The sequence below is a fragment of the Ascaphus truei genome, chromosome 3 (genome assembly GCF_040206685.1).
Source record: "Ascaphus truei isolate aAscTru1 chromosome 3, aAscTru1.hap1, whole genome shotgun sequence".
Classification (NCBI taxonomy): domain Eukaryota; kingdom Metazoa; phylum Chordata; class Amphibia; order Anura; family Ascaphidae; genus Ascaphus; species Ascaphus truei.
This window is the reverse complement of record NC_134485.1, coordinates 438,344,650-438,368,477: the sequence shown is the minus strand read 5'-3', so window position 1 is coordinate 438,368,477 and position 23,828 is coordinate 438,344,650. Positions and strand designations below refer to the sequence as shown.

The following is a 23,828-nucleotide window of genomic DNA, read 5'->3' as shown; positions in this document are numbered from 1 at the left end:
CGGAACACTGCAGCACCAGAAGGGTTAAACCATTCAACAAAGCAACACATATAGACATGCGTGTAACAGCCGCTCACACCGCTTAATATGACGGTCCGAGGGAGGGGACGCGCAATTCCACACACCGAGCTCGTTACAGGATGGGAACCAATTACTCCCGGCCACAGGCTCCCGGCCATGCCCCTCCCCGCCAAACCCCTCCCCACCTGGCCCCTCCCTGCCAGGCCCAACCACACCCCTCCCCGCCAAACCCCTCCCCACCTGGCCCCTCCCTGCCAGGCCCAACCACACCCCTCCCCGCCAAACCCCTCCCCACCTGGCCCCTCCCCGCCAAACCCCTCCCCAACTGGCCCCTCCCTGCCAGGCCCAACCACAACCCTCCCCGCCAAACCCCTCCCCAACTGGCCCCTCCCGCAGTGCCCCACCACACCCCTCCCCGCCAAACCCCTCCCCAACTGGCCCCTCCCGCATTGCCCCACCACACCCCTCCCCGCCAAACCCCTCCCCAACTGGCCCCTCCCGCAATGCCCCACCACACCCCTCCCGCCAAACCCCTCCCCAACTGGCTCCTCCCGCAATGCCCGACCACACCCCTCCCCGCCAAACCCCTCCCCAACTGGCTCCTCCCGCAATGCCCCACCACACCCCTCCCCGCCAAACCCCTCTCCACCTTGCCACTCCCCGCCAAACCCCTCCTCAACTGGCCCCTCCCCAACTAGCCCCTCCCGCAATGCCCCACCACACCCTTCCCTGCCAAGCCCCTCCCCGCCAAACCCCTCCCCAACTGACCACCACACACCTCCCCGCCAAACCCCTCCCCAACTGGCCCCTCCCGCATTGCCCCACCACACCCCTCCCCGCCAAACCCCTCCCCAACTGGCCCCTTCCGCAATGCCCCACCACACCCCTCCCGCGAAACCCCTCCCCAACTGGCTCCTCCCGCAATGCCCCACCACACCCCTCCCCGCCAAACCCCTCCCCAACTGGCTCCTCCCGCAATGCCCCACCACACCCCTCCCCACCAAACCCCTCCCCACCAAATCCCTCTCCACCTTGCCCCTCCCCGCCAAACCCCTCCTCAACTGGCCCCTCCCCAACTAGCCCCTCCCGCAATGCCCCACCACACCCCTCCCTGCCAAGCCCCTCCCCGCCAAACCCCTCCCCAACTGACCACCACACACCTCCCCGCCAAACCCCTCCCCAACTGGCCCCTCCCGCAATGCCCCACCACACCCCTCCCCGCCAAACCCCTCCCCAACTGGCCCCTCCCGCAATGCCCCACCTTACCCATCCTTGCCAAACCCCTCCCCACCTGGCCCCTCCCCGCCAAACACCTCCCCATCCGGCCCCTTCCTGCCAAACCCCTCCCCATGCGCCTCCCTGCCAAACCCCTCCCCACCAGGCACCTCTCTGCCAAACCCCTCCCCACCAGGCACCTCTCTGCCAAACCCCTCCCCACCTGGCCCCTCCCTGCCATGCCCACCATGCCCCTTCCTGCCAAACCCCTCCCCATGCCCCTCCCTACCAAACCCCTCCTCCCCACCAGGCACCTCTCTGCCAAACCCCTCCCCACCAGGCACCTCCCTTCCAAACCCCACCCCCCCCAACCACCTCTCTGCCATGACCCACCAGGCACCTCCCTGCCAAACACCTCCCACCATGCTTTACCACACGCCCCTCCCCACCTGGCCCCTCCCACCAAACCCTCTCCACCTGGCCCCTCCTTGCCATGTCCCACCAGGCCCCTCCCTACCAAACCCCTCCCCACATGTGGCCCCACATGTGGCCCCACCCACCATGCCCCACGACACCCCTCCCTGCCGAACACCCCCCTACAATACCGCACCCGTCCACACCCCTCCCTGCCAAACTCCATCCTACCACAACCCTGCCCACCCCATCACACACCTCCCTGCTAAGCCCACCCCATCACACCCCTCCCCACCACTCCCTGCCAAGCCCCTCCCTGTCACACCACTCCCTGCCACACCCCTCCCTATGAAGCCCCTCCCACCATACCCTGCCACCCACTCCCTGCCAAGCCCCTCTCCGACACGCCCCTCCCACCATACCCTGCCACACCCCTCCCTGCCAAGCCCCTCTCTGACACCCCCTCCCACCATACCCTGCCACACCCCTCCCTGCCAAGCCCCTCTCTGACACCCCCTCCCACCATACCCTGCCACACCCCTCCCTGCCAAGCCCCTCTCTGACACGCCCCTCTCTGACATGCCCCTCCCACCATTCCCTGCCACACCCCTCCCTGCCAAGCCCCTCTCTGACACCCCCTCCCACCATACCCTGCCACACCCCTCCCTGCCAAGCCCCTCTCTGACACGCCCCTCCCACCATACCCTGCCACACCCCTCCCTGCCAAGCCCCTCTCTTCCACCCCCCTCCCTGCCAAGCCCCTCCCCACCACTCCCCAACAAGCCCCTCCCCACTAAGCCCCTCCCTGCCACACACTTCCTCGCCCCTCCCTGCTAAGACCCTCCCTCTGACCACACTTACCGCTTTCTCAAAGGTGGCATAGAATCGGATGTAGGGATGGAAATGCTCCGATGCTTCCTCATACTCCTTATAATCTGTACACAGGAGGGAGAGTAACAATGTATGCTGCAGTATGTACAGTAATACTGTATACAGTGTATGCTGCAGTATGTACAGTAATACTGTATACAATGTATGCTGCAGTATGTACAGTAATACTGTATACAATGTATGCTGCAGTATGTACAGTAATACTGTATACAATGTATGCTGCAGTATGTACAGTAATACTTTATACAATGTATGCTGCGGTATGTACAGTAATACTGTATACAATGTATGCTGCGGTGTGTACAGTAATACTGTATACAATGTATGCTGCAGTATGTACAGTAATACTTTATACAATGTATGCTGCGGTATGTACAGTAATACTGTATACAATGTATGCTGCGGTATGTACAGTAACACTGTATACAATGTATGCTGCGGTATGTACAGTAATACTGTATACAATGTATGCTGCAGTATGTACAGTAACACTGTATACAATGTATGCTGCAGTATGTACAGTAATACTTTATACAATGTATGCTGCAGTATGTACAATAATACTGTATACAATGTATGCTGAAGTATGTACAGTAATACTGTATACAATGTATGCTGCAGTATGTACAGTAATACTGTATACAATGTATGCTGCAGTATGTACAGTAATACTGTATACAATGTATGCTGCAGTATGTACAGTAATACTGTATACAATGTATGCTGCAGTATGTACAGTAATACTGTATACAATGTATGCTGCAGTATGTACAGTATTACTGTATACAATGTATGCTGCAGTATGTACAGTAATACTGTATACAATGTATGCTGCAGTATGTACAATAATACTGTATACAATGTATGCTGCAGTATGTACAGTAATACTGTATACAATGTATGCTGCAGTATGTACAGTAATACTGTATACAATGTATGCTGCAGTATGTACAGTAACACTTTATACAATGTATGCTGCAGTATGTACAATAACACTGTATACAATGTATGCTGCAGTATGTACAGTAATACTGTATACAATGTATGCTGCAGTATATACAGTAATACTTTATACAATGTATGCTGCGGTATGTACAGTAATACTTTATACAATGTATGCTGCGGTATGTACAGTATTACTGTATACAATGTATGCAGCAGTATGTACAGTAATACTATATACAATGTATGCTGCAGTATGTACAGTAATACTTTATACAATGTATGCTGCAGTATGTACAGTAATATTGTATACAATATATGCTGCAGTATGTACAGTAATACTTTATACAATGTATGCTGCAGTATGTACAGTAACACTGTATACAATGTATGCTGAAGTATGTACAGTAATACTGTATACAATGTATGCTGCAGTATGAACAGTAATACTGTATACAATGTATGCTGCAGTATGTAGAGTAAAACTGTATACAATGTATACTGCAGTATGTACAGTAACACTTTATACAATGTATGCTGCAGTATGTACAGTAACACTGTATACAATGTATGCTGCAGTATGTACAGTAATACTGTATACAATATATGCTGCATTATGTACAGTAATACTGTATGCAATGTATGCTGCAGTATGTACAGTAATACTGTATACAATGTATGCTGCAGTATGTACAGTAACACTGTATACAATGTATGCTGCAGTATGTACAGTAATACTGTATACAATGTATGCTGCAGTATGTACAGTAACACTTTATACAATGTATGCTGCAGTATGTACAGTAATACTGTATACAATGTATGCTGCAGTATTTACAGTAACACTGTATACAATGTATGCTGCAGTATGTACAGTAACACTGTATACAATGTATGCTGCGGTATGTACAGTAATACTGTATACAATGTATGCTGCAGTATGTACAGTAATAATGTATACAATGTATGCTGCAGTGTGTACAGTAATACTTTATACAATGTATGCTGCAGTATGTACAGTAATACTGTATACAATGTATGCTGCAGTATGTACAGTAATAATGTATACAATGTATGCTGCAGTATGTACAGTAAAACTGTATACAATGTATGCTGCAGTATGTACAGTAACACTTTATACAATGTATGCTGCAGTATGTACAGTAATACTGTATACAATGTATGCTGCAGTATGTACAGTAATAATGTATACAATGTATGCTGCAGTGTGTACAGTAACACTGTATACAATATATGCTGCATTATGTACAGTAATACTGTATACAATGTATGCTGCAGTATGTACAGTAATACTGTATACAATGTATGCTGCAGTATGTACAGTAATACTGTATACAATGTATGCTGCAGTATGTACAGTAACACTGTATACAATGTATGCTGCAGTATGTACAGTAATACTGTATACAATGTATGCTGCAGTATGTACAGTAACACTGTATACAATGTATGCTGCAGTATGTACAGTAATACTGTATACAATGTATGCTGCAGTATTTACAGTAACACTGTATACAATGTATGCTGCAGTATGTACAGTAACACTGTATACAATGTATGCTGCAGTATGTACAGTAATACTGTATACAATGTATGCTGCAGTATGTACAGTAATACTGTATACAATGTATGCTGCAGTATGTACAGTAATACTGTATACAATGTATGCTGCAGTATGTACAGTAATACTTTATACAATGTATGCTGTGGTATACACAGGAATACGGTATAAAATGCACTGAATACTGCAGTATGTACAGTAATACTTTATACAATGTATATTGGGGGGCTGTATTGGGGTAATGAGGTTTGGAGGTCTGCATTGGGGTGATGAGGTTTAGGGGGCTATATTGAGGTGTTGAGGTTTATGGTTCTGTATTGGGGTGATGTTTGAGGGGCAGTATTGGGGTGATGAGGTTTGGGTGGTCTGCATAAGGGTGATGTTTGGGGGCTGTATTGGCGTGATGGAGTTTGGGGAGCTTTATTGGGGTGATAGCTTTGGGGGGGCTGTATTGGGGTGATGAATATTTGGGGGGCTGTATTAGAGTGATGAAGTTTGGGGGGCTTTATTGGGGTGATGAAAATTTGGGGGGCTGTATTAGAGAGATGAAGTTTGGAGGGCTGTATTGGGGTGATGAAGTGGGGGGGGGGCTTGTAAGAGATGTGAGATGTCAGAGAGGTACACTAATGGAGACTGATGTTGGTGAAATGATAACCTGGCTTTATTGAGCCTGTCCCTTTAAGCTCTGCACAGCACACAAAGACATAAACAAAAACCTACTCCCCTTTGGAGACTAAATAGACAATATATGCCCTAACTATTTGTGACTGGCTGGATAAGCCAGTTCCCAGTCCAAAAACATAGAACAGTTTATCAGGGAGTAATATATACAAAAGTATTATCTGACCGTTCTGGCCCGGCGGTTCTGGTTCTCCAGGTGCAGGCTTTGCAGTCCAGCCGCAGCCAGGAAGATAAGTCTGGTCTTAGTGTGTCTTGTAGTCAGCACAGCCTTTGTGTTCAACACTCTCTCCTCATGTCAGCACAGTTGTGTGTTAAGGAATCTCTGTGCAGGCTTCTCTGCTCTCCTGTGTCAGCACACTTGTGTGTTAAGGGATCTCTGTGCAGGCTTCTCTGCTCTCCTGTGTCAGCACACTTGTGTGTTAAGGAAATCTCTCTCTCTGTTTCTAACAGGAGGCTTTTTTAGAGCTCTGATTATCCAGGTGGAGACTGGCTAATTGAGTGGGTGCAATTAACTAGCTCCCTGCTGGATTCAGAGCTCTGAGGCAGCTTAATTTAAACAGGGATAAGTCCCTATTACAGGGCTGTATTGGGGTGATGCTGTTTTGGGGGGCTGTATTGGGGTTATAAAATTTGGAGGGTTATATTCGGGTGATGTAGTTTGGGGTGCTGAATTGGGGTGAGGAGGTTTGGGGGACTGTATTGGAGTGAAGTTTGGGGGGCTGTATTGGGGTGTTGCAGTTGCTGAATTTGGCTGTATTGGTTGTGATGTAGTTTGGGGGGCTGTATTGGGTGATGAGGTTTGGGGGGCTGTATTGGGGTAATGCAGATTGTGGGTCTGTATTGGGGTGATGAGGTTCAGGGGGCTGCATTGGGGTGATGAGGTTTTGGGGTTGCATTGGGGTGATGAGGTTTGGGGGGCTGCATTGGGGTGATGAGGTTTGGGGCACTGCGTTGGGGTGATGAGGTTTGGGGGGCTGCATTGGGGTGATGAGGTTTGGGGGGCTGCATTGGGGTGATGAGGTTTGGGGGGTTGCATTGAAGTGATGAGGTTTGGGGGGCTGCATTGGGGTGATGAGGTTTGGGGGCTGTATTGGGTGATGAGGTTTGGGGGGCTGTTTGTGATGATGAAGTTAGGGGGGATGTTTGTGGTGATGTAGTTTGTGGGGGCTGTATTGGGTGATGAGGTTTGGGGGGGGCTGTTTGTGATGATGAAGTTAGGGGGGAATTTTTGTGGTGATGTAGTTTGTGGGGGTTGCATTGAGGTGATGAGGTTTGGGGGCTGTATTGATAGATGAGGTTTGGGGGGGGGCTGTTTGTGATAAAGTTAGGGGGGATGTTTGTGGTGATGTAGTTTGTGGGGGCTGTATTGGGTGATGAGGTTTGGGGGGGGCTTCATTGGGGTGATGAGGTTTGGGGGGGCTGTATTGGGTGATGAGGTTTGGGGGGGCTGTTTGCGATGATGAAGTTAGGGGGGGATGTTTGTGGTGATGTAGTTTGTGGGGGCTGTATTGGGTGATGAGGTTGGGGGGGCTGCATTGGGTGATGAGGTTTGGGGGGGCTGTATTGGGTGATGAGGTTGGGGGGGGGCTGTAGGCAGTGTGAGTCCCAGAGCACGTGATACTCACACTCCGCATCCTCGCTCTTGAAGAACCCGATAACGCGGGTATGGTCCTCCATCCGCTCCAGCGCCTTCAGCTCCTGGTTACTGTTAATTATCTCTACGGGGTCCTCGATCAGCTGAGGGGACACAGTGACATGGGAAGGTTACCGCAGCCTCTGCGTGCGCCCCCTGCAGGCGTGTTCTGCACCTCACATTACCCCATAATCTGACCTCCTGTGTATACCGTTATATATATATATATATCACTTGTGAATACATTCGCATGTCTTAGACAGGTCTGCAGCCCTGCCCTTCCCCATTATCCCCCAGCACACAGCGCTTCCACTGCAGCAAGGGATTCTGGGAAATGACATGCAAATGAGCACACAGTGCCATCTTTTGTCTGAAGACCACATTACATGGTTAAACCCTTAAGCCAATGCATGCTGTTTTAAACACAGCTTTTAAACATAGGCTGGGATGAGATGCAAAGCCAGTAACCCACTCTGTGAGTTATATAGTTCTATAGTTCTAACGGTGGTTGCTTTAGCCTGTGCCTTCTGTTTGGGTGGTGTATAAATATATATATATATAGACATTAGGGACAGCACGCTTGTGCTATACAATGTTTCCCGTGTCCGTGGATGCATGTGTCTATTATCAGCAGCTTCCTATGCCGGCCGTGTGTTTATTTACACTGTGGAGCTCGCGCATGCGCGATTGGATATTGCGAGCGAGCCGACAGTCACTGACCGCGTGTATGTTATGTGTTTGTGTAGCTGCTGGTCTCCATGGTGATATACGTGGGGACGCTGTCGGAGCGGGCTGCGTCCTTTCCTATTGGCCAACGCATAGGGGAGTGAAGGGGAGGATACGAGATCAGTGTGATTAGTATTCACGGTGATTTTACCAATCACGGCTGGTATAGTCACATGGATCTCTGCCATTGGCGGTGAGTAGGGGTGTGCACGGAATTATGGGTATGCATATTTTATGTTTGGCATTCTATCACTGCATTACCTGGAAGAAGGTCCCACCCTGAGGACCGAAACGGCGTCTGGTTGCGGTGCCAGTATGTTTTAACACATACTACTTGTGAATATTAAGCGTGCTGTCTCTTTTTGCCAGAGGTATTTCTGGTGAATGTGGAATATTGAAAGTATATGGGACAAGCATCGGTCTTCTTGATACTGATGGTGTTGTGCATTGCTGGACATATATATATATATATATATATATATATATATGTAGAGGTATCAGTACCGTGTTAGCCGAGCTTCAATAATCAAAAAATAAATAGATGATACCGTTCTGTGGCTAACGAAATGCTTTTATTTGTGCGAGCTTTCGAGATACACTGATCTCTTCTTCCGGCGATGTTACAATGAATGAAGCAAGCAAAAGCTATACTATAAACAGTGTCTATTGGAATGTTATCTGTGCTGGTCCTTCCCCCGGTGTGGATGTGTTTTATGGCTGGAGGTGTCAAAAGGTTCCTGAAAGCAGGTGATGAAAGAGTGTGTATGTGTATCAGTGTGAATTAACATGAATGGAGAGCCCACAGTATATACAGTGCTTTACAAAAGGTGTGTGTGGAGTGGGAGTGGATATAAATGGTGTGGGTGGGTGTGGAAATGTGAGAGTTAGTAGCATAACTAAAAGTGTGTGTGGATACTATGTGGTCCCTATTGGTGTATAGGGATGGAAAAACAAGGAGTATAAGTATGTGTGAGAGACAGCTGTGTGTGCATACATATAGCACAGTATGTACAGACATGGCCTATAGCGCTCATGGGAAGAGAGTTCACTTGTGTCAGTAATGACTCATAAAATTTCGATCTCTGTTTAGGCCACTGCTAAGTGTCCCGAACAATTGCATAAATTTGTATTCATGCAACCGTCTCTCTTTCGGTGTTTTAAGATTACCTTTGAGTATGGAAACCCTCAGATCGTTCATCTTATGGCCAGAGTCAGAGAAATGTTCGCCAACAGGACTGTCTCTTGTTCCGCGTGTGATGCTGTGGCGGTGCAGGTTCATTCTCTTGTTTAGCCCCTGCCCCGTCTCACCTATGTAGTAGCAGCCCCCTGGACATTTCATGCACATGATGAGGTACACGACATTGCTGGAGGAACAGGTGAACCTTCCTCTGATTTTGTATTCCCGATTCCTGTGTGGTATTTGTATTGTGTCCGATGTGTGGAGCATTGCGCAGGTTTTGCATCTTGGGTCCTGGCATGGTTTTGTCCCACATTCAGTTGTACTACTGAATACTTTACTCCTCACCATAATATTCTTGAGATTATGGGGTTGTCTGTATGATAATAAGGGTGCTTCAGGGAAGACCTGTTGCAGTCTTATATCTTCCTGGAGGATGGGTTGTAGTTTCCTGGCGATCTTGCGTAGGGCTCCTAGGTGTGGGTTATATGTGACCACCAAAGGTACCCTGTCACTTGTCTCCTTCTGTTTGTATTCAAGGAGATCACTTCTTGGTATTCTGGTGGCTTTGTGAATTTGCTGGTCTACAATTCTGTGGTTGTACCCACGGTTTATCATCACTTGCTTTCAGGAACCTTTTGACACCTCCAGCCATAAAACACATCCACACCGGGGGAAGGACAAGCACAGATAACATTCCAAGAGACACTGTTTTTAAGTATACCTTTTGCTTCATTCATTGTAACATCGCCGGAAGAAGAGATCAGTGTATCTCGAAAGCTCGCGCAAATAAAAGCATTTCGTTAGCCACAGAACGGTATCATCTATTTATTTTTTGATATATATATATATATAACAAGAAGAACAGAAAGCGCACGGCCCATAGCATAAAATCTATGACATTTATTGACAAGGATAAAAGGTTTTGAGGAAACAGGCTCACTCACAAGGAAAGCGTATATATAGGCTCACTCACAAGGAAAGCGTATAAACAGGCTCACTCACAAGGAAAGCGTATAAACAGGCTCACTCACAAGGAAAGCGTGTATATATAGGCTCACTCACAAGGAAAGCGTATATATAGGCTCACTCACAAGGAAAGCGTATAAACAGGCTCACTCACAAGGAAAGCGTATAAACAGGCTCACTCACAAGGAAAGCGTATAAACAGGCTCACTCACAAGGAAAGCGTATATATAGGCTCACTCACAAGGAAAGCGTATATATAGGCTCTCTCACAAGGAAAGCGTATATTTAGGCTCACTCACAAGGAAAGCGTATAAACAGGCTCACTCACAAGGAAAGCGTATAAACAGGCTCACTCACAAGGAAAGCGTATATATAGGCTCACTCACAAGGAAAGCGTATAAACAGGCTCACTCACAAGGAAAGCGTGTATATATAGGCAGTTGTGAACACATATAGTCACCGCCTCATCGGGTTGGTAAGATGCCGGCAGTGAAAATCAGAGTCCTCAAGTGTCCTCACACAGCTCAGGGAAGACCTGGGTCCTTGGCTTGAAAAGCCCCAGCATACACAGCTAACTCATATATATATAAACAGATGGCACTCACGTGTATAATGGTAATTGTTGGTGCTTGTCCCATAATACACAAATAGACAAAGATATCCTCCCCGGGCAGACTTTGCAGCATGTTTCCAGAGAGACCGAGACCGCACACACAGTAAGATGAACTCCGAGGTGTATTGCAGGTAAGTGGCACAAAACCCCAACGTTTCGTCCTACAAACAGGACCTTTCTCTCGGGAGTGCTCAGGCATAGTGCCAGAGACACACCTATATACCCATTGTCATAATAATATCAGGAACTACTACTGTAGGTCGTTTAAACCCCGTTGGTGCTTGAGGGGTTAATGACATACAGTTTTTCTTAACAAAAGATAAAATTACGGGGTTTGAAAATGGCCAGGATGTTTCTTTGGTCTGCTCTGCATCTGGATGGCCCACTCAAGGTGTTAACTGTTTTAACCAAGGCCTACAGACCTGGTCGGGGGAGGTTAGCTGCAAAGTACTCTGTAGAAGGGGGGGGCTCCTGCCGGGGCCTTGAGAAAGGGGGGGGGCTCCTGCCGGGGCCTTGAGAAAGGGGCTCCTGCCGGGGCCTTGAGAAAGGAACGGGGGCTCCTGCCGGGGCCTTGAGAAAAGGAGGGGGGGTCCTGCCGGTGCCTGGATGGCCCACTCAAGGTGTTAACTGTTTTAACCAAGGCCTACAGACCTGGTCGGGGGAGGTTAGCTGCAAAGTACTCTGTAGAAGGGGGGGGCTCCTGCCGGGGCCTTGAGAAAGGGGGGGGGCTCCTGCCGGGGCCTTGAGAAAGGGGCTCCTGCCGGGGCCTTGAGAAAGGAACGGGGGCTCCTGCCGGGGCCTTGAGAAAAGGAGGGGGGGTCCTGCCGGTGCCTTGAGAAAGGGGGGGGGGGGCTCCTGCCATGGCCTTGAGAAATTGGGGGGGCTCCTGCCAGGGCCTTGGGAAAGGGGGGGGGGGGCTCCTTCCAGGGCCTTGGGAAAGGCAGTTGGCAGTTGGCTACAGGATTTTGTAGGCAGTTTAGCTCAGAGTTTTATGGAGACCAGACTGAGGATAAGGCATTGCCTCTTATCAATGACCTCTTTGGGAAGAACCTATGTCCTTTGGTAACGTACTGTATAGGATTTTCTGTTTCATTCCTTTTATTTTAAGAAACTGTTCTGCCTCATATTGTAATAACTGTATGTTTATTTTGTATCTCCTTTCTGTAATCTAAGCACTGTATTTATATATATTAAAACATTTAATAAGTAATATGATAAAGTGGATGGTTATGACGTGCAATTGAGTAGGGATTAATACTAACTCGCTGGTTCCTTGCGGAGGAGAAAGGGGGGTTGCTAGAGTAGCCGTGTGTATTAACCCTGGTTGCATATCTAAAGTCACGTGCTCACTTGTGTGCTGTTCTAGGCGGCGGTATATTGGGACGGCTTGAGAGGGGATACTGTCCATTTGACGGACCTTTGCAGAGGTGAAGAGTGTGTGCGCTTGCGAGCGTCGGTATTAACCCTTGTCCCGTATGCAGGTCGCGTGCTAGCAGGGGGTCGCACGTGACACCCATACATTAATTAAACAGACACAAAACCCGCAAAGCGGTGCCGCTGTTGTGGCTCAGCAATAAGGGCTTGATTGTAAGTGGTATCACGTGTTGCGGGAGTCCGTGGTGGATGGATATCAGCTGAAGCGTCTCTGGTAGCCATGGTGATCCTTAGTGGAGGCAAAATCAATGCGCATGCGTGGCGCTGTATAGTCAGGGCTGCGGTGCTATGCGAGTGCGTCACGTGATGCGGCGGATGTTAGAGAATCCCAGCAAATCCGTGTGCTCCCGGCTGCGTAGGCGTCAATAGTATCCAGGGTGATAAACTATTGACAAAATTGGTGCGCATGCGTAGCGCTGAAGCATGGGCCACGGTACTGATAACACTGAGGGAAGTTCAGTGAGGATGAGGGAGGGGGAATGAGGAGGAGAGGGGGAAGGAGGGTGGGGGAGGGAGGGGGGAAGGAGGGTGGGGAGGGAGGGGGGAAGGAGGGTGTGGGAGGGAGGGGGGAAGGAGGGTGGAAGGAGGGTGGGGGAGGGAGGGGGGAAGGAGGGTGAGGGAGGGAGGTAGGAAGGAGGGTGGGGAGGGAGGGGGGAAGGAGGGTGGAAGGAGGGTGCGGGAGGGATGGGGAAGGAGGGTGGGGGGAGGGGAATTCACCAGGTTAAACCGCATACCACTCGTGAGAAAGAAGGTTCCCATCGCACTCGTCGGTATCGATGGACGTCCTCTTACCCCGGCCCACATCTCCTTAGAGACGGCTCCCTTGCTTCTGTCCTCACATCTGCACAAGGAGATCGTAGTTCTCAATGCCATTCACGCTCCTGGGATACCCATCACCCTTGGTCTTCCTTGGCTACAGCTTAACAATCCTCTCATTGACTGGACTTCCTCTGCTCCCATTTCCTGGAGGCCGAGGTCAGACGAGACTCATCAACTGCTGGCCAATACCTCTGTTCCTGAAGTTATTCTACCTTCCGTTTACCATCAATTCCGGGACGTTTTCAATAAGGTACAGTCAGACCTCTTGCCGTAAACACAGGACTTACGATTGTCCGATCGATCTAGTTCCAGGTTACTCCCTACCCAAGTCCAAGACCTACCCCTTGTCGTTAACAGAATCTCACGCTATGGATGAATATATCCAGGAGAATCTCAAGAAAGGCTTTATTCGTCACTCCAATTCCCCAGCAGGGGCTGGGTTTTTCTTCGTCAAGAAAAAGGACGGGTCGTTGAGGCCTTGCATCGACTACAGGGGTTTAAACCACATAACTATTAAAAATCGTTACCCCCTTCCCCTTATTACCGAACTGTTCAATAAATTACAGGGAGCCAAGATTTTTTCCAAGTTGGATCTAAGTGGTGCTTATAACCTGGTGCGCATCAGGAAGGGGGATGAATGGAAGACGGCCTTCAACACGCGTAGTGGACACTACGAATATCTGGTAATGCCATTCGGCTTATGTAATGCTCCCACTGTCTTCCAGGATTTCATCAACGAAGTCTTTCGTAAGGTACTCAATAGTTTTGTTATTGTATACTTGGATGATATCCTGATTTTTTCCAAAGATCTCCAGGACCATATACGCCACACCTCCTACGTCCTTTCCCGTCTCCGTGAACACCATTTGTTCGCCAAACTTGAGAAGTGCACCTTTAATCAGACCTCTACTCCGTTCCTGGGGTACATCATTTCCGATGAGGGATTTATGATGGACTCCGGTAAACTTCAAGCAGTCACTGAATGGCCAAGACCCAACTCTCTCAAGGCCATACAATGTTTTTTAGGGTTCGCTAATTATTATAGTAAGTTTATACGGAGTTTTTCCACCATTGTGGCACCCCTTACTGCGCTCACCAAAAAAGGAGCTGACCCTTATGCTTGGTCATCCGAGGCCATCTCCGCATTCGAGACACTCAAGGAAGCCTTTATATCCGCACCTATTCTCCGTCATCCCAACATTGAACTTCCCTTCGTCCTGGAGGTCGACGCTTCTGATTGCGGCGCTGGTGCCGTTCTTTCTCAGAGACCCACGCCCCAAGATAAGTTACATCCCTGTGCATATTTTTCCAAGAAATTCTCGTCTGCCGAGAGGAACTATGACGTGGGTAACAGGGAACTTCTGGCCGTGAAGATGGCTCTTCAAGAGTGGAGACACCTGCTGGAGGGGTCGAAAGAGCCGTTTACTATTCTCACGGACCACAAGAACCTTCTTTACATAGAGAACGCTCGACGCCTTGGTCCACGACAGGCTCGTTGGGCTCTTTTTTTTTCTCGATTCGATTTTCACCTTTCCTATATCCCCGGGACCAAGAACGTAAAGGCAGACGCACTCTCCCGTATACATTCTTCTGAAGAGAGGCCAGAGGAATCTTTGGAGACTATCCTTCCGCAAGAGAGGATTCTCGCCACGTCTTCTTTCAAGAATCTTGACAAGATTTTGCACTCCCAGAGACGCATTCCCAAGGACTTGGTCGTTCCCGACAACAAACTCTTTGTACCTTCCAAATTTGTTCAAGAGGTCCTGTCTTGGGGGTCACTCCTCTAAATCTGCAGGTCATCCAGGTTTTAAGAAGACTACTGATCTCATTCGTCAGAATTTCTGGTGGCCAAGGATGTCTCAAGATAATCTGGAGTTTACCAGCGCCTGCCCCACGTGTGCTCAAAGCAAGACTCTCCGTCAAAAGCCTCAGGGTTTTCTGTTACCCCTTCCAGTTCCCGACCGCCCCTGGTCCCACATTTCGATGGACTTCATCGTGGAGTTGCCCAGGCCCAGAGGAATGAACACTATCTTGGTGGTCGTGGACAGGTTCTCGAAGATGTCCCATTTTATTCCACTTAAAGGATTACCCACCTCCCCCGCCCTTGCTGATATCTTTACGGAGCAGATTTTCCGGATTCATGGGATCCCTTCGTCCATTGTTTCTGACAGAGGTTCTCAGTTCGTATCCAAATTTTGGAGAGCTTTCACGAAGAGATTGGGCATCTCTTCTTCTTTCTATGAAGTGGTGGCACTCTGCAATGTCCATAAGCAGGGGGCAGAGAGGGTGTATAGAAGTAACCACATATTGTGCATAATGCATGCTGTAAGTCTGCGGGAGCTCTTCTCCTTGTCCACCCCAAATCAGAAACACATCGTCAATGTAGCGTGTGTAATGTAGCGTGTGTAATGTAGCGTGTGTAATGCAGAGTATGTTTTGCAGATGGGGCATCGTTGAGTAGATGCGTCTGCTCGTAGCTGTCCATAAAGAGGTTGGCATAGGAGGGTGCCGTGTTCGAGCCCGTGGCGGTCCCCATCATTAGAATCTAAAGACGTTTGTGCAGAAATCACTTCTATTAATAGTAATATGAGCTCGGCCAGAGGGCTGCCATGTGCTGAGAAGTTAGAGGCGTGCTGACGGGTGGCATGAATCCCCTCCATGTGCTGAGAAGTTAGAGTCGTGCTGACGGGTGGTATGAATCCCCTCCATGTGCTGAGAAGTTAGAGTCGTGCTGACGGATGGCATGAATCCCCTCCATGTGCTGAGAAGTTAGAGTCGTGCTGACGGGTGGCATGAATCCCCTCCATGTGCTGAGAAGTTAGAGGCGTGCTGACGGGTGGCATGAATCCCCTCCATGTGCTGAGAAGTTAGAGGCGTGCTGACGGGTGGCATCAATCCCCTCCATGTGCTGAGAAGTTAGAGTCATGCTGACGGGTGGCATCAATCCCCTCCATGTGCTGAGAAGTTAGAGGTGTGCTGACGGGTGGCATGAATCCCCTCCATGTGCTGAGAAGTTAGAGGCGTGCTGACGGGTGGCATGAATCCCCTCCATGTGCTGAGAAGTTAGAGGCGTGCTGACGGGTGGCATGAATCCCCTCCATGTGCTGAGAAGTTAGAGTCGTGCTGACGGGTGGCATCAATCCCCTCCATGTGCGGGATGACACAGGGAGCTCCCTCTGCCGTCCCATATCCCAATACATGGATTGATTGATGCCATGTTGTCAGGAATCGGCGTTCTCCACGCTCCCCACACAGAGCACCCCCTTCCCGCAGGGAGCCCCTGGACACACAAAACAATCCTGCCTTACAGGCCTCCACGGCTCCCCGCCCCTGCCGCCGTCGCGGGATCACTCCCCTTGGCGATTCCTCTGTACAGCGCCACGCGCGCCCACGCCCTCCTGCACGCACACCTGCACCATCCACTGGCTCGGTTCACTCGCGTACACGAGTTACGGAGCACGCTCAGTCTGCACACTCTTCTTCCCGTCCCCCGGACCTCAGGCTCCGCCCCCGCACACTGCACGGGCATACTCAGGTTACCAACAAGACTCACCTGGCCTGTTATGCCTGCACCAATCTGCAGTGTCTCCCTGTAGCTCTTCCTGTCCCGCCTCCGTTCCTAATTGGACCTTCCTGCTTTATCTAGCTCCTCTCTGCTCTCAGTCTTTGCTCGACATAATCTCTGTATGGAAGTACTTCTGGATTCTCTCAGTGTTTTCACAGGTTCTGACGTGGCTTGTACGACTACCCCCTCTGGCTCTCGATCTCGGCACTCCTTGGAGAACGCTCACTCTGGTAACCCCTTAAACACGGCTTGGACTACGACCTATCTCCGCTCTCCGCTCCCTGACCTCGGCAAGGCATCATTCACTCTATCTCTACAACCGGTACCGGCAAGTATTGTCTACCGTACTACACCTGGCCTGGCAACGCTTCATACCACACTCCGGACACGCTCCCTTTGCTGCAGGTGCGTGTATTACCACTTCCCCCTTCAGCTCAGGGGACGGGTCTGGTCTGCGGGCAGCACCGGCGTAACACATGTGTCTCTGTCACTATGTCTGAGCACTCCCTAGAGAAAGGTCCTGTTTGTAGGACGAAACGTTGGGGTTTTGTGCCACTTACCTGCAATACACCTCGGAGTTCATCTTACTGTGTGTGCGGTCTCTCTGGAAATCTGCTGCAAAGTCTGCCCGGGGAGGATATCTTTGTCTATTTGTGTATTATGGGACAAGCACCAACAATTACCATTATACACGTGAGTGCCATCTGTGTGTATATATATATATATCCTTTGTATCCCCCTGAGGAAGGTCCCATTTTGGAGGACCGAAACGTTGGGTTTCTTGATGTACCACTAATTTCACCAATTCACTTTGTGAAGTTTTCTACAATTGAGTGCTGTCTCTGGCTTTACCAGACCTTGGAACGGTAATGTATGTCTATATTATCCATATGGGGCAAGCACCTACAGCCTGTCAGCACCTAAGGAGTGCCAACTGTTCTATTTGACTATATATATACATACATATATTCTGCGTCTATGTGGGTACCTGGGTACCGTGCGTATCTGTGGGTACCGCATGCATGTGGGTATCTGTGGGTACCGCATGTGGGTATCTGTGGGTACCGCATGCATGTGGGTATCTGTGGGTACCGCATGCATGTGGGTGTCTGTGGGTACCGCATGCATGTGGGTATCTGTGGGTACCGCATGTGGGTATCTGTGGGTACCGCATGTGGGTATCTGTGGGTACCGCATGCGGGTATCTGTGGGTACCGCATGCGGGTATCTGTGGGTACCGCATGCATGTGGGTATCTGTGGGTACCGCATGTGGGTATCTGTGGGTACCGCATGCATGTGGGTATCTGTGGGTACCGCATGTGGGTATCTGTGGGTACCGCATGTGGGTATCTGTGGGTACCGCATGTGGGTATCTGTGGGTACCGCATGTGGGTATCTGTGGGTACCGCATGTGGGTATCTGTGGGTACCGCATGTGGGTATCTGTGGGTACCGCATGTGGGTATCTGTGGGTACCGCATGCATGTGGGTATCTGTGGGTACCGCATGCATGTGGGTATCTGTGGGTACCGCATGCATGTGGGTATCTGTGGGTACCGCATGTGGGTATCTGTGGGTACCGCATGCGGGTATCTGTGGGTACCGCATGCGGGTATCTGTGGGTACCGCATGCGGGTATCTGTGGGTACCGCATGCGGGTATCTGTGGTACCGCATGCGGGTATCTGTGGGTACCGCATGCATGTGGGTATCTGTGGGTACCGCATGCGGGTATCTGTGGGTACCGCATGCATGTGGGTATCTGTGGGTACCGCATGCGGGTATCTGTGGGTACCGCATGCATGTGGGTATCTGTGGGTACCGCATGTGGGTATCTGTGGGTACCGCATGTGGGTATCTGTGGGTACCGCATGTGGGTATCTGTGGGTACCGCATGTGGGTATCTGTGGGTACCGCATGTGGGTATCTGTGGGTACCGCATGCATGTGGGTATCTGTGGGTACCGCATGCATGTGGGTATCTGTGGGTACCGCATGCATGTGGGTATCTGTGGGTACCGCATGCATGTGGGTATCTGTGGGTACCGCATGCATGTGGGTATCTGTGGGTACCGCATGCATGTGGGTATCTGTGGGTACCGCATGCATGTGGGTATCTGTGGGTACCGCATGCATGTGGGTATCTGTGGGTACCGCATGCATGTGGGTATCTGTGGGTACCGCATGCATGTGGGTATCTGTGGGTACCGCATGTGGGTATCTGTGGGTACCGCATGTGGGTATCTGTGGGTACCGCATGCATGTGGGTATCTGTGGGTACCGCATGCATGTGGGTATCTGTGGGTACCGCATGCATGTGGGTATCTGTGGGTACCGCATGCATGTGGGTATCTGTGGGTACCGCATGTGGGTATCTGTGGGTACCGCATGCATGTGGGTATCTGTGGGTACCGCATGTGGGTATCTATGCCCGCTGTGGTCACTCACGTCCAGCAGGAAATCCACCAGCACGTCCGCGGCGAGCTCCCCATCAAACTCTATCACATTGTCCTCCTTATAGACGTACAGACTCCCCTCCTCTGTGCAGCCTGCGGGGACACAGACGTGAGTACACGGCACATATAGTGAGAATATACACTGCACATACACAATGCCAACACATACTGCCCCTGTATACTGCCCATGTACACTGGCAACACACTTTGCCCCTGTATACTGCCCATGTACACTGGCAACACACTCTGCCCCTGTATACTACCCATGTACACTGCCAACACACTCTGCCCCTGTATACTGCCCATGTACACTGCCAACACACACTGCCCCTGTATACTACCCATGTACACTGTCAACACTCTCTGCCCCTGTATACTACCCATGTACACTGCCAACACACTCTGCCCCTGTATACTGCCCATGTACACTGTCAACACACACTGCCACTGTATACTGCCCATGTACACTGCCAACACACACTGCCCCTGCATACTGCCCATGTACACTGTCAACACACACTGCCCCTGTATACTACCCATGTACACTGCCAACACACTCTGCCCCTGTATACTGCCCATGTACACTGTCAACACACTCTGCCCCTGTATACTGCCCATGTACACTGCCAACATACACTGCCCTGCATACTGCCCATGTACACTGTCAACACACACTGCCCCTGTATACTACCCATGTACACTGCCAACACACACTGCCCCTGTATACTACCCATGTACACTGCCAACACACACTGCCCCTGTATACTGCCCATGTACACTGCCAACACACTCTGCCCCTGTATACTGCCCATGTACACTGTCAACACACACTGCCCCTGTATACTGCCCATGTACACTGTCAACACACACTGCCCCTGTATACTACCCATGTACACTGCCAACACACTCTGCCCCTGTATACTGCCAACACACACTGCCCCTGTATACTACCCATGTACACTGCCAACACACACTGCCTCTCTATACTGCCAACATGCACTGCCCTGTATACTGCTTGTGTACTCTGCCAACACGCACTGCCCCTGTATACTGCTTGTGCACACTGCCAACACACACTGCCCCTGTATACTGCCAACACGCTCTGGCCCTGTATACTGCCTGTTTACACTGCCCGTGTATACTGCCCGTGTATTCTGTACCAACATTCACTGCCCAGAGTATACAGGTTGCCGAGCAGATTGCGTGGGACGTTCCAGAGCAGAGTGTGTGGGAGGTTCCAGAGCAGAGTGTGCGGGAGGTTCCAGAGCAGAGTGTGCGGGAGGTTCCAGAGCAGAGTGTGCGGGAGGTTCCAGAGCAGAGTGTGCGGGAGGTTCCAGAGCAGAGTGTGCGGGAGGTTCCAGAGCAGAGTGTGCGGGAGGTTCCAGAGCAGAGTGTGCGGGAGGTTCCAGAGCAGAGTGTGCGGGAGGATCCAGAGCAGAGTGTGCGGGAGGATCCAGAGCAGAGTTTGCGGGAGGATCCAGAGCAGAGTGTGTGGGAGGTTCCAGAGCAGAGTGTGCGGGAGGATCCAGAGCAGAGTGTGCGGGAGGATCCAGAGCAGAGTGTGCGGGAGGATCCAGAGCAGAGTGTGCGGGAGGATCCAGAGCAGAGTGTGCGGGAGGTTCCAGAGCAGAGTGTGCGGGAGGATCCAGAGCAGAGTGTGCGGGAGGTTCCAGAGTGTGTGGGGCAGTACAGTGTGCTGTGCAATGCATGCTGTGCGGTGCTGACGGGAGGGTTGGGGGAGGAGTTAACCCCTTCATTACCTTAGCGGTTACAACTAACTGCTGTGCTGTGTGCGGGGCTGCAGAGCGTGCTGTGCTGTGTGCGGGGCTGCAGAGCGTGCTGTGCTGTGTGTGGGGCTGCAGAGCGTGCTGTGCTGTGTGCGGGGCTGCAGAGCGTGCTGTGCTGTGTGCGGGGCTGCAGAGCGTGCTCTGCTGTGTGCGGGGCTGCAGAGCGTGCTGTGCTGTGTGTGGGGCTGCAGAGCGTGCTGTGCTGTTTGCGGGGCTGCAGAGCGTGCTGTGCTGTGCTGTGTGCGGGGCTGCAGAGCGTGCTGTGCTGTGTGCGGGGCTGCAGAGCATGCTGTGCTTTGTGCGGGGCTGCAGAGCGTGCTGTGCTGTGTGCGGGGCTGCAGAGCGTGCTGTGCTGTGTGCGGGGCTGCAGAGCGTGCTGTGCTGTGTGCGGGGCTGCAGAGCGTGCTGTGTGCGGGGCTGCAGAGCGTGCTGTGCTTTGTGCGGGGCTGCAGAGCGTGCTGTGCTGTGTGCGGGGCTGCAGAGCGTGCTGTGCTGTGTGCGGGGCTGCAGAGCATGCTGTGTGGTGTGCAGGGCTGCAGAGCATTCTGTGTACAGGGCTGCAGAGCGTGCTGTGCGGTGTGTGGAGCTGCAGAGCGTGCTGTGCTGTGTGCGGGGCTGCAGAGCGTGCTGTGTACGAGGCTGCAGAGCGTGCTGTGCTGTGTACGGGGCTGCAGAGCGTGCTGTGCGGTGTGTGGGGCTGCAGAGCATGCTGTGCAGTGTGTGGAGCTGCAGAGCATGCTGTGTACGAGGCTGCAAAGCGTGCTGTTTGGTTTGCGGGGCTGCAGAGCATGCTGTGTGGTGTGTGGGGCTGCAGAGCATGCTGTGCAGTGTGCGGGGTTGCAGAGCATGCTGTGTGGCACTGCCGATTGTGCTGTGCGGTGTGCGGCGCTGCAGAGCGTGCTGTTTGTGCAGAGTGTTTTGTGCGGTGTGCAGTGCTGCAGAGCGTACTGTTTGTGCAGAGCATTCTGTGCGGTGCTGCAGAGTGTTCTGTGCGGCGCTGCAGAGCGTGCTGTTTGTGCAGAGCAAGCTGTGCGTGTGTGGTGTGCGGTGCTGCAGAGCGTGCTGTTTGTGCAGAGCGTGCTGTTTGTGCAGAGCGTGCTGTGTGGTGTGCGGCGCTGCGGAGCGTGCTGTTTGTGCAGAGCATGCTGTTTGTGCAGAGCATGCTGTGCAGTGTGCGACGCTGCAGAGTGTGCTGTTTGTGCAGAGCGTGCTGTTTGTGCAGAGTGTGCTCTGCGGCGCTGCAGAGTGTGCTGTTTGTGCAGTGTGCTCTGCGGCGCTGCAGAGTGTGCTGTTTGTGCAGAGCATGCTGTGTGGTGTGTGACTCTGCAGAGCATGCTGTTTGTGCAGAGCGTGCTGTTCGGTGTGCGGCTCTGCAGAGCGTGCTGTTTGTGCAGAGCGTGCTGTTTGTGCAGAGCGTGCTGTTTGTGCAGAGCGTGCTGTTTGTGCAGAGCGTGCTGTTTGTGCAGAGCGTGCTGTTTGTGCAGAGCGTGCTTGTAACAGGGGAGTAATCCCTGTTCAAGTAATGTGCCTTTAATCTAGCAGTGTGGTGGTTAACTGCTGGTAGTCAATTAGTAAACACCACCTGCCTGATTTAGATTGCTTACAAAAGCCTGTCTGGTGAGACAGGAAGTGTGTCACCTTAGCTCATACCTGAGCTGAACTTGGGAGAGAGAGCAGAGATTGTCTTTGACTCTCACAACAGTCTTGAGCCCTGCCAGAAGAAACAGCAGAGCTGCTTACAAGACACAGGGAAAACTTCTAAACCTGAATGCTGACACACCCTGAGGGAAGGGAGCTGAACCAGAGAAGATTTTCCCTCCAAGGAACAGATAAGACTTTCATTCTTAAGAGACTTCTTATATCTGCTTATTTCATGTTTTGGGTCTGGGAGACATGCTTAACTAAGGGAGTTATGAAATTGAATAGTATTTCACTAGAAATACTCCCAAGTGAATAGAAGCTTTGTTTCCCCCTTGATTGGATGGTTTCCTAATGATAAGGAAAAGGCACAATAAAGCCTCATTATAATTTCACCTTATAAAGTCTCCAATTGTGTACCTCTGTGAACGTCCGTCTACATATAGTGTCCGAAGTGGAACGAGAGGTCGTCTTTGAAGTTAGAAAGGACCGGAGATTTTTTCTGTGAAATTTTTTTATGCTTTTTGCCTACAAACAGTCTGAGCAACTTAAAAAAAAAAAAAAAAAACTCTCATGCAGCAGAGACCAGAGTTAAAGGGATACACACCACTGAAACTTACAAAACCACAGATGGACCCTTTTCCCCCAATCCCAAGAGGAGAGAGACTGCTGAAGCAGCTAAACCTTATTTGCCTATCACAAAGTGTAATATGGTCATTGAAATAGGGGTTTTGCCTTCCAGCCATAGTCAGGGTTCAAGATGTGAGTCAGCCCTTAAAAAGGGATAGGTGTTTGTTGTTTTCAAAAGTTTCGCTGAAGCAGTGAATACAGATGGTGACCCACGAGTGGTACTGATTTTGCAAATAAAGGTTGCCACACCGCATAGAGCTACCAGCTGTGAATGGAGTATATGCAGAAAAGTGTGAAAATTGATACAAGACTGTGCTGAAGCATGGGAATTTTTAGCAAACAAATGCTGAATGTAAAATTGCCCTATAGGGGAAAAAGGGATTGCTGAACTGTGTAAAAGGTATTTCAAAGCCAATTGATGAGTGTTGAGTCACCCTGCCGGGAATTAAAGAAATAGTCCACTGCAAAGAATGTTTTTTTTTTTTCTGCAAGTAAAAAAGTCTGCCTATATATATCTTGGGAGCAAAACAGACACCCAAAGTGTGAAGTGTGAATGCCATAATACCCAAAGATGAGACTGAAAATTACTGAACTCAGGCCGAAAACCAAATTCTGTTGCTGAAGCGGAGGGATTGCA

At 50.7% G+C, this 23,828-nt stretch overlaps 1 protein-coding gene across 1 annotated transcript in view; it reads right to left on the bottom strand.

The window, feature by feature from the left end:
* Positions 1 to 23,828, bottom strand: part of CASQ2 (calsequestrin 2) — an 87,173-nt gene that overhangs the window by 45,854 nt on the left and 17,491 nt on the right. The window contains exons 3-5 of the mRNA XM_075592976.1: positions 19,129 to 19,229; positions 7,372 to 7,483; positions 2,512 to 2,585 (exon numbers count right to left, since the gene is read on the bottom strand). Coding sequence (XP_075449091.1) covers positions 2,512 to 2,585; positions 7,372 to 7,483; positions 19,129 to 19,229 — 287 coding nt within the window. The remainder of the gene's footprint in view (positions 1 to 2,511; positions 2,586 to 7,371; positions 7,484 to 19,128; positions 19,230 to 23,828) is intronic.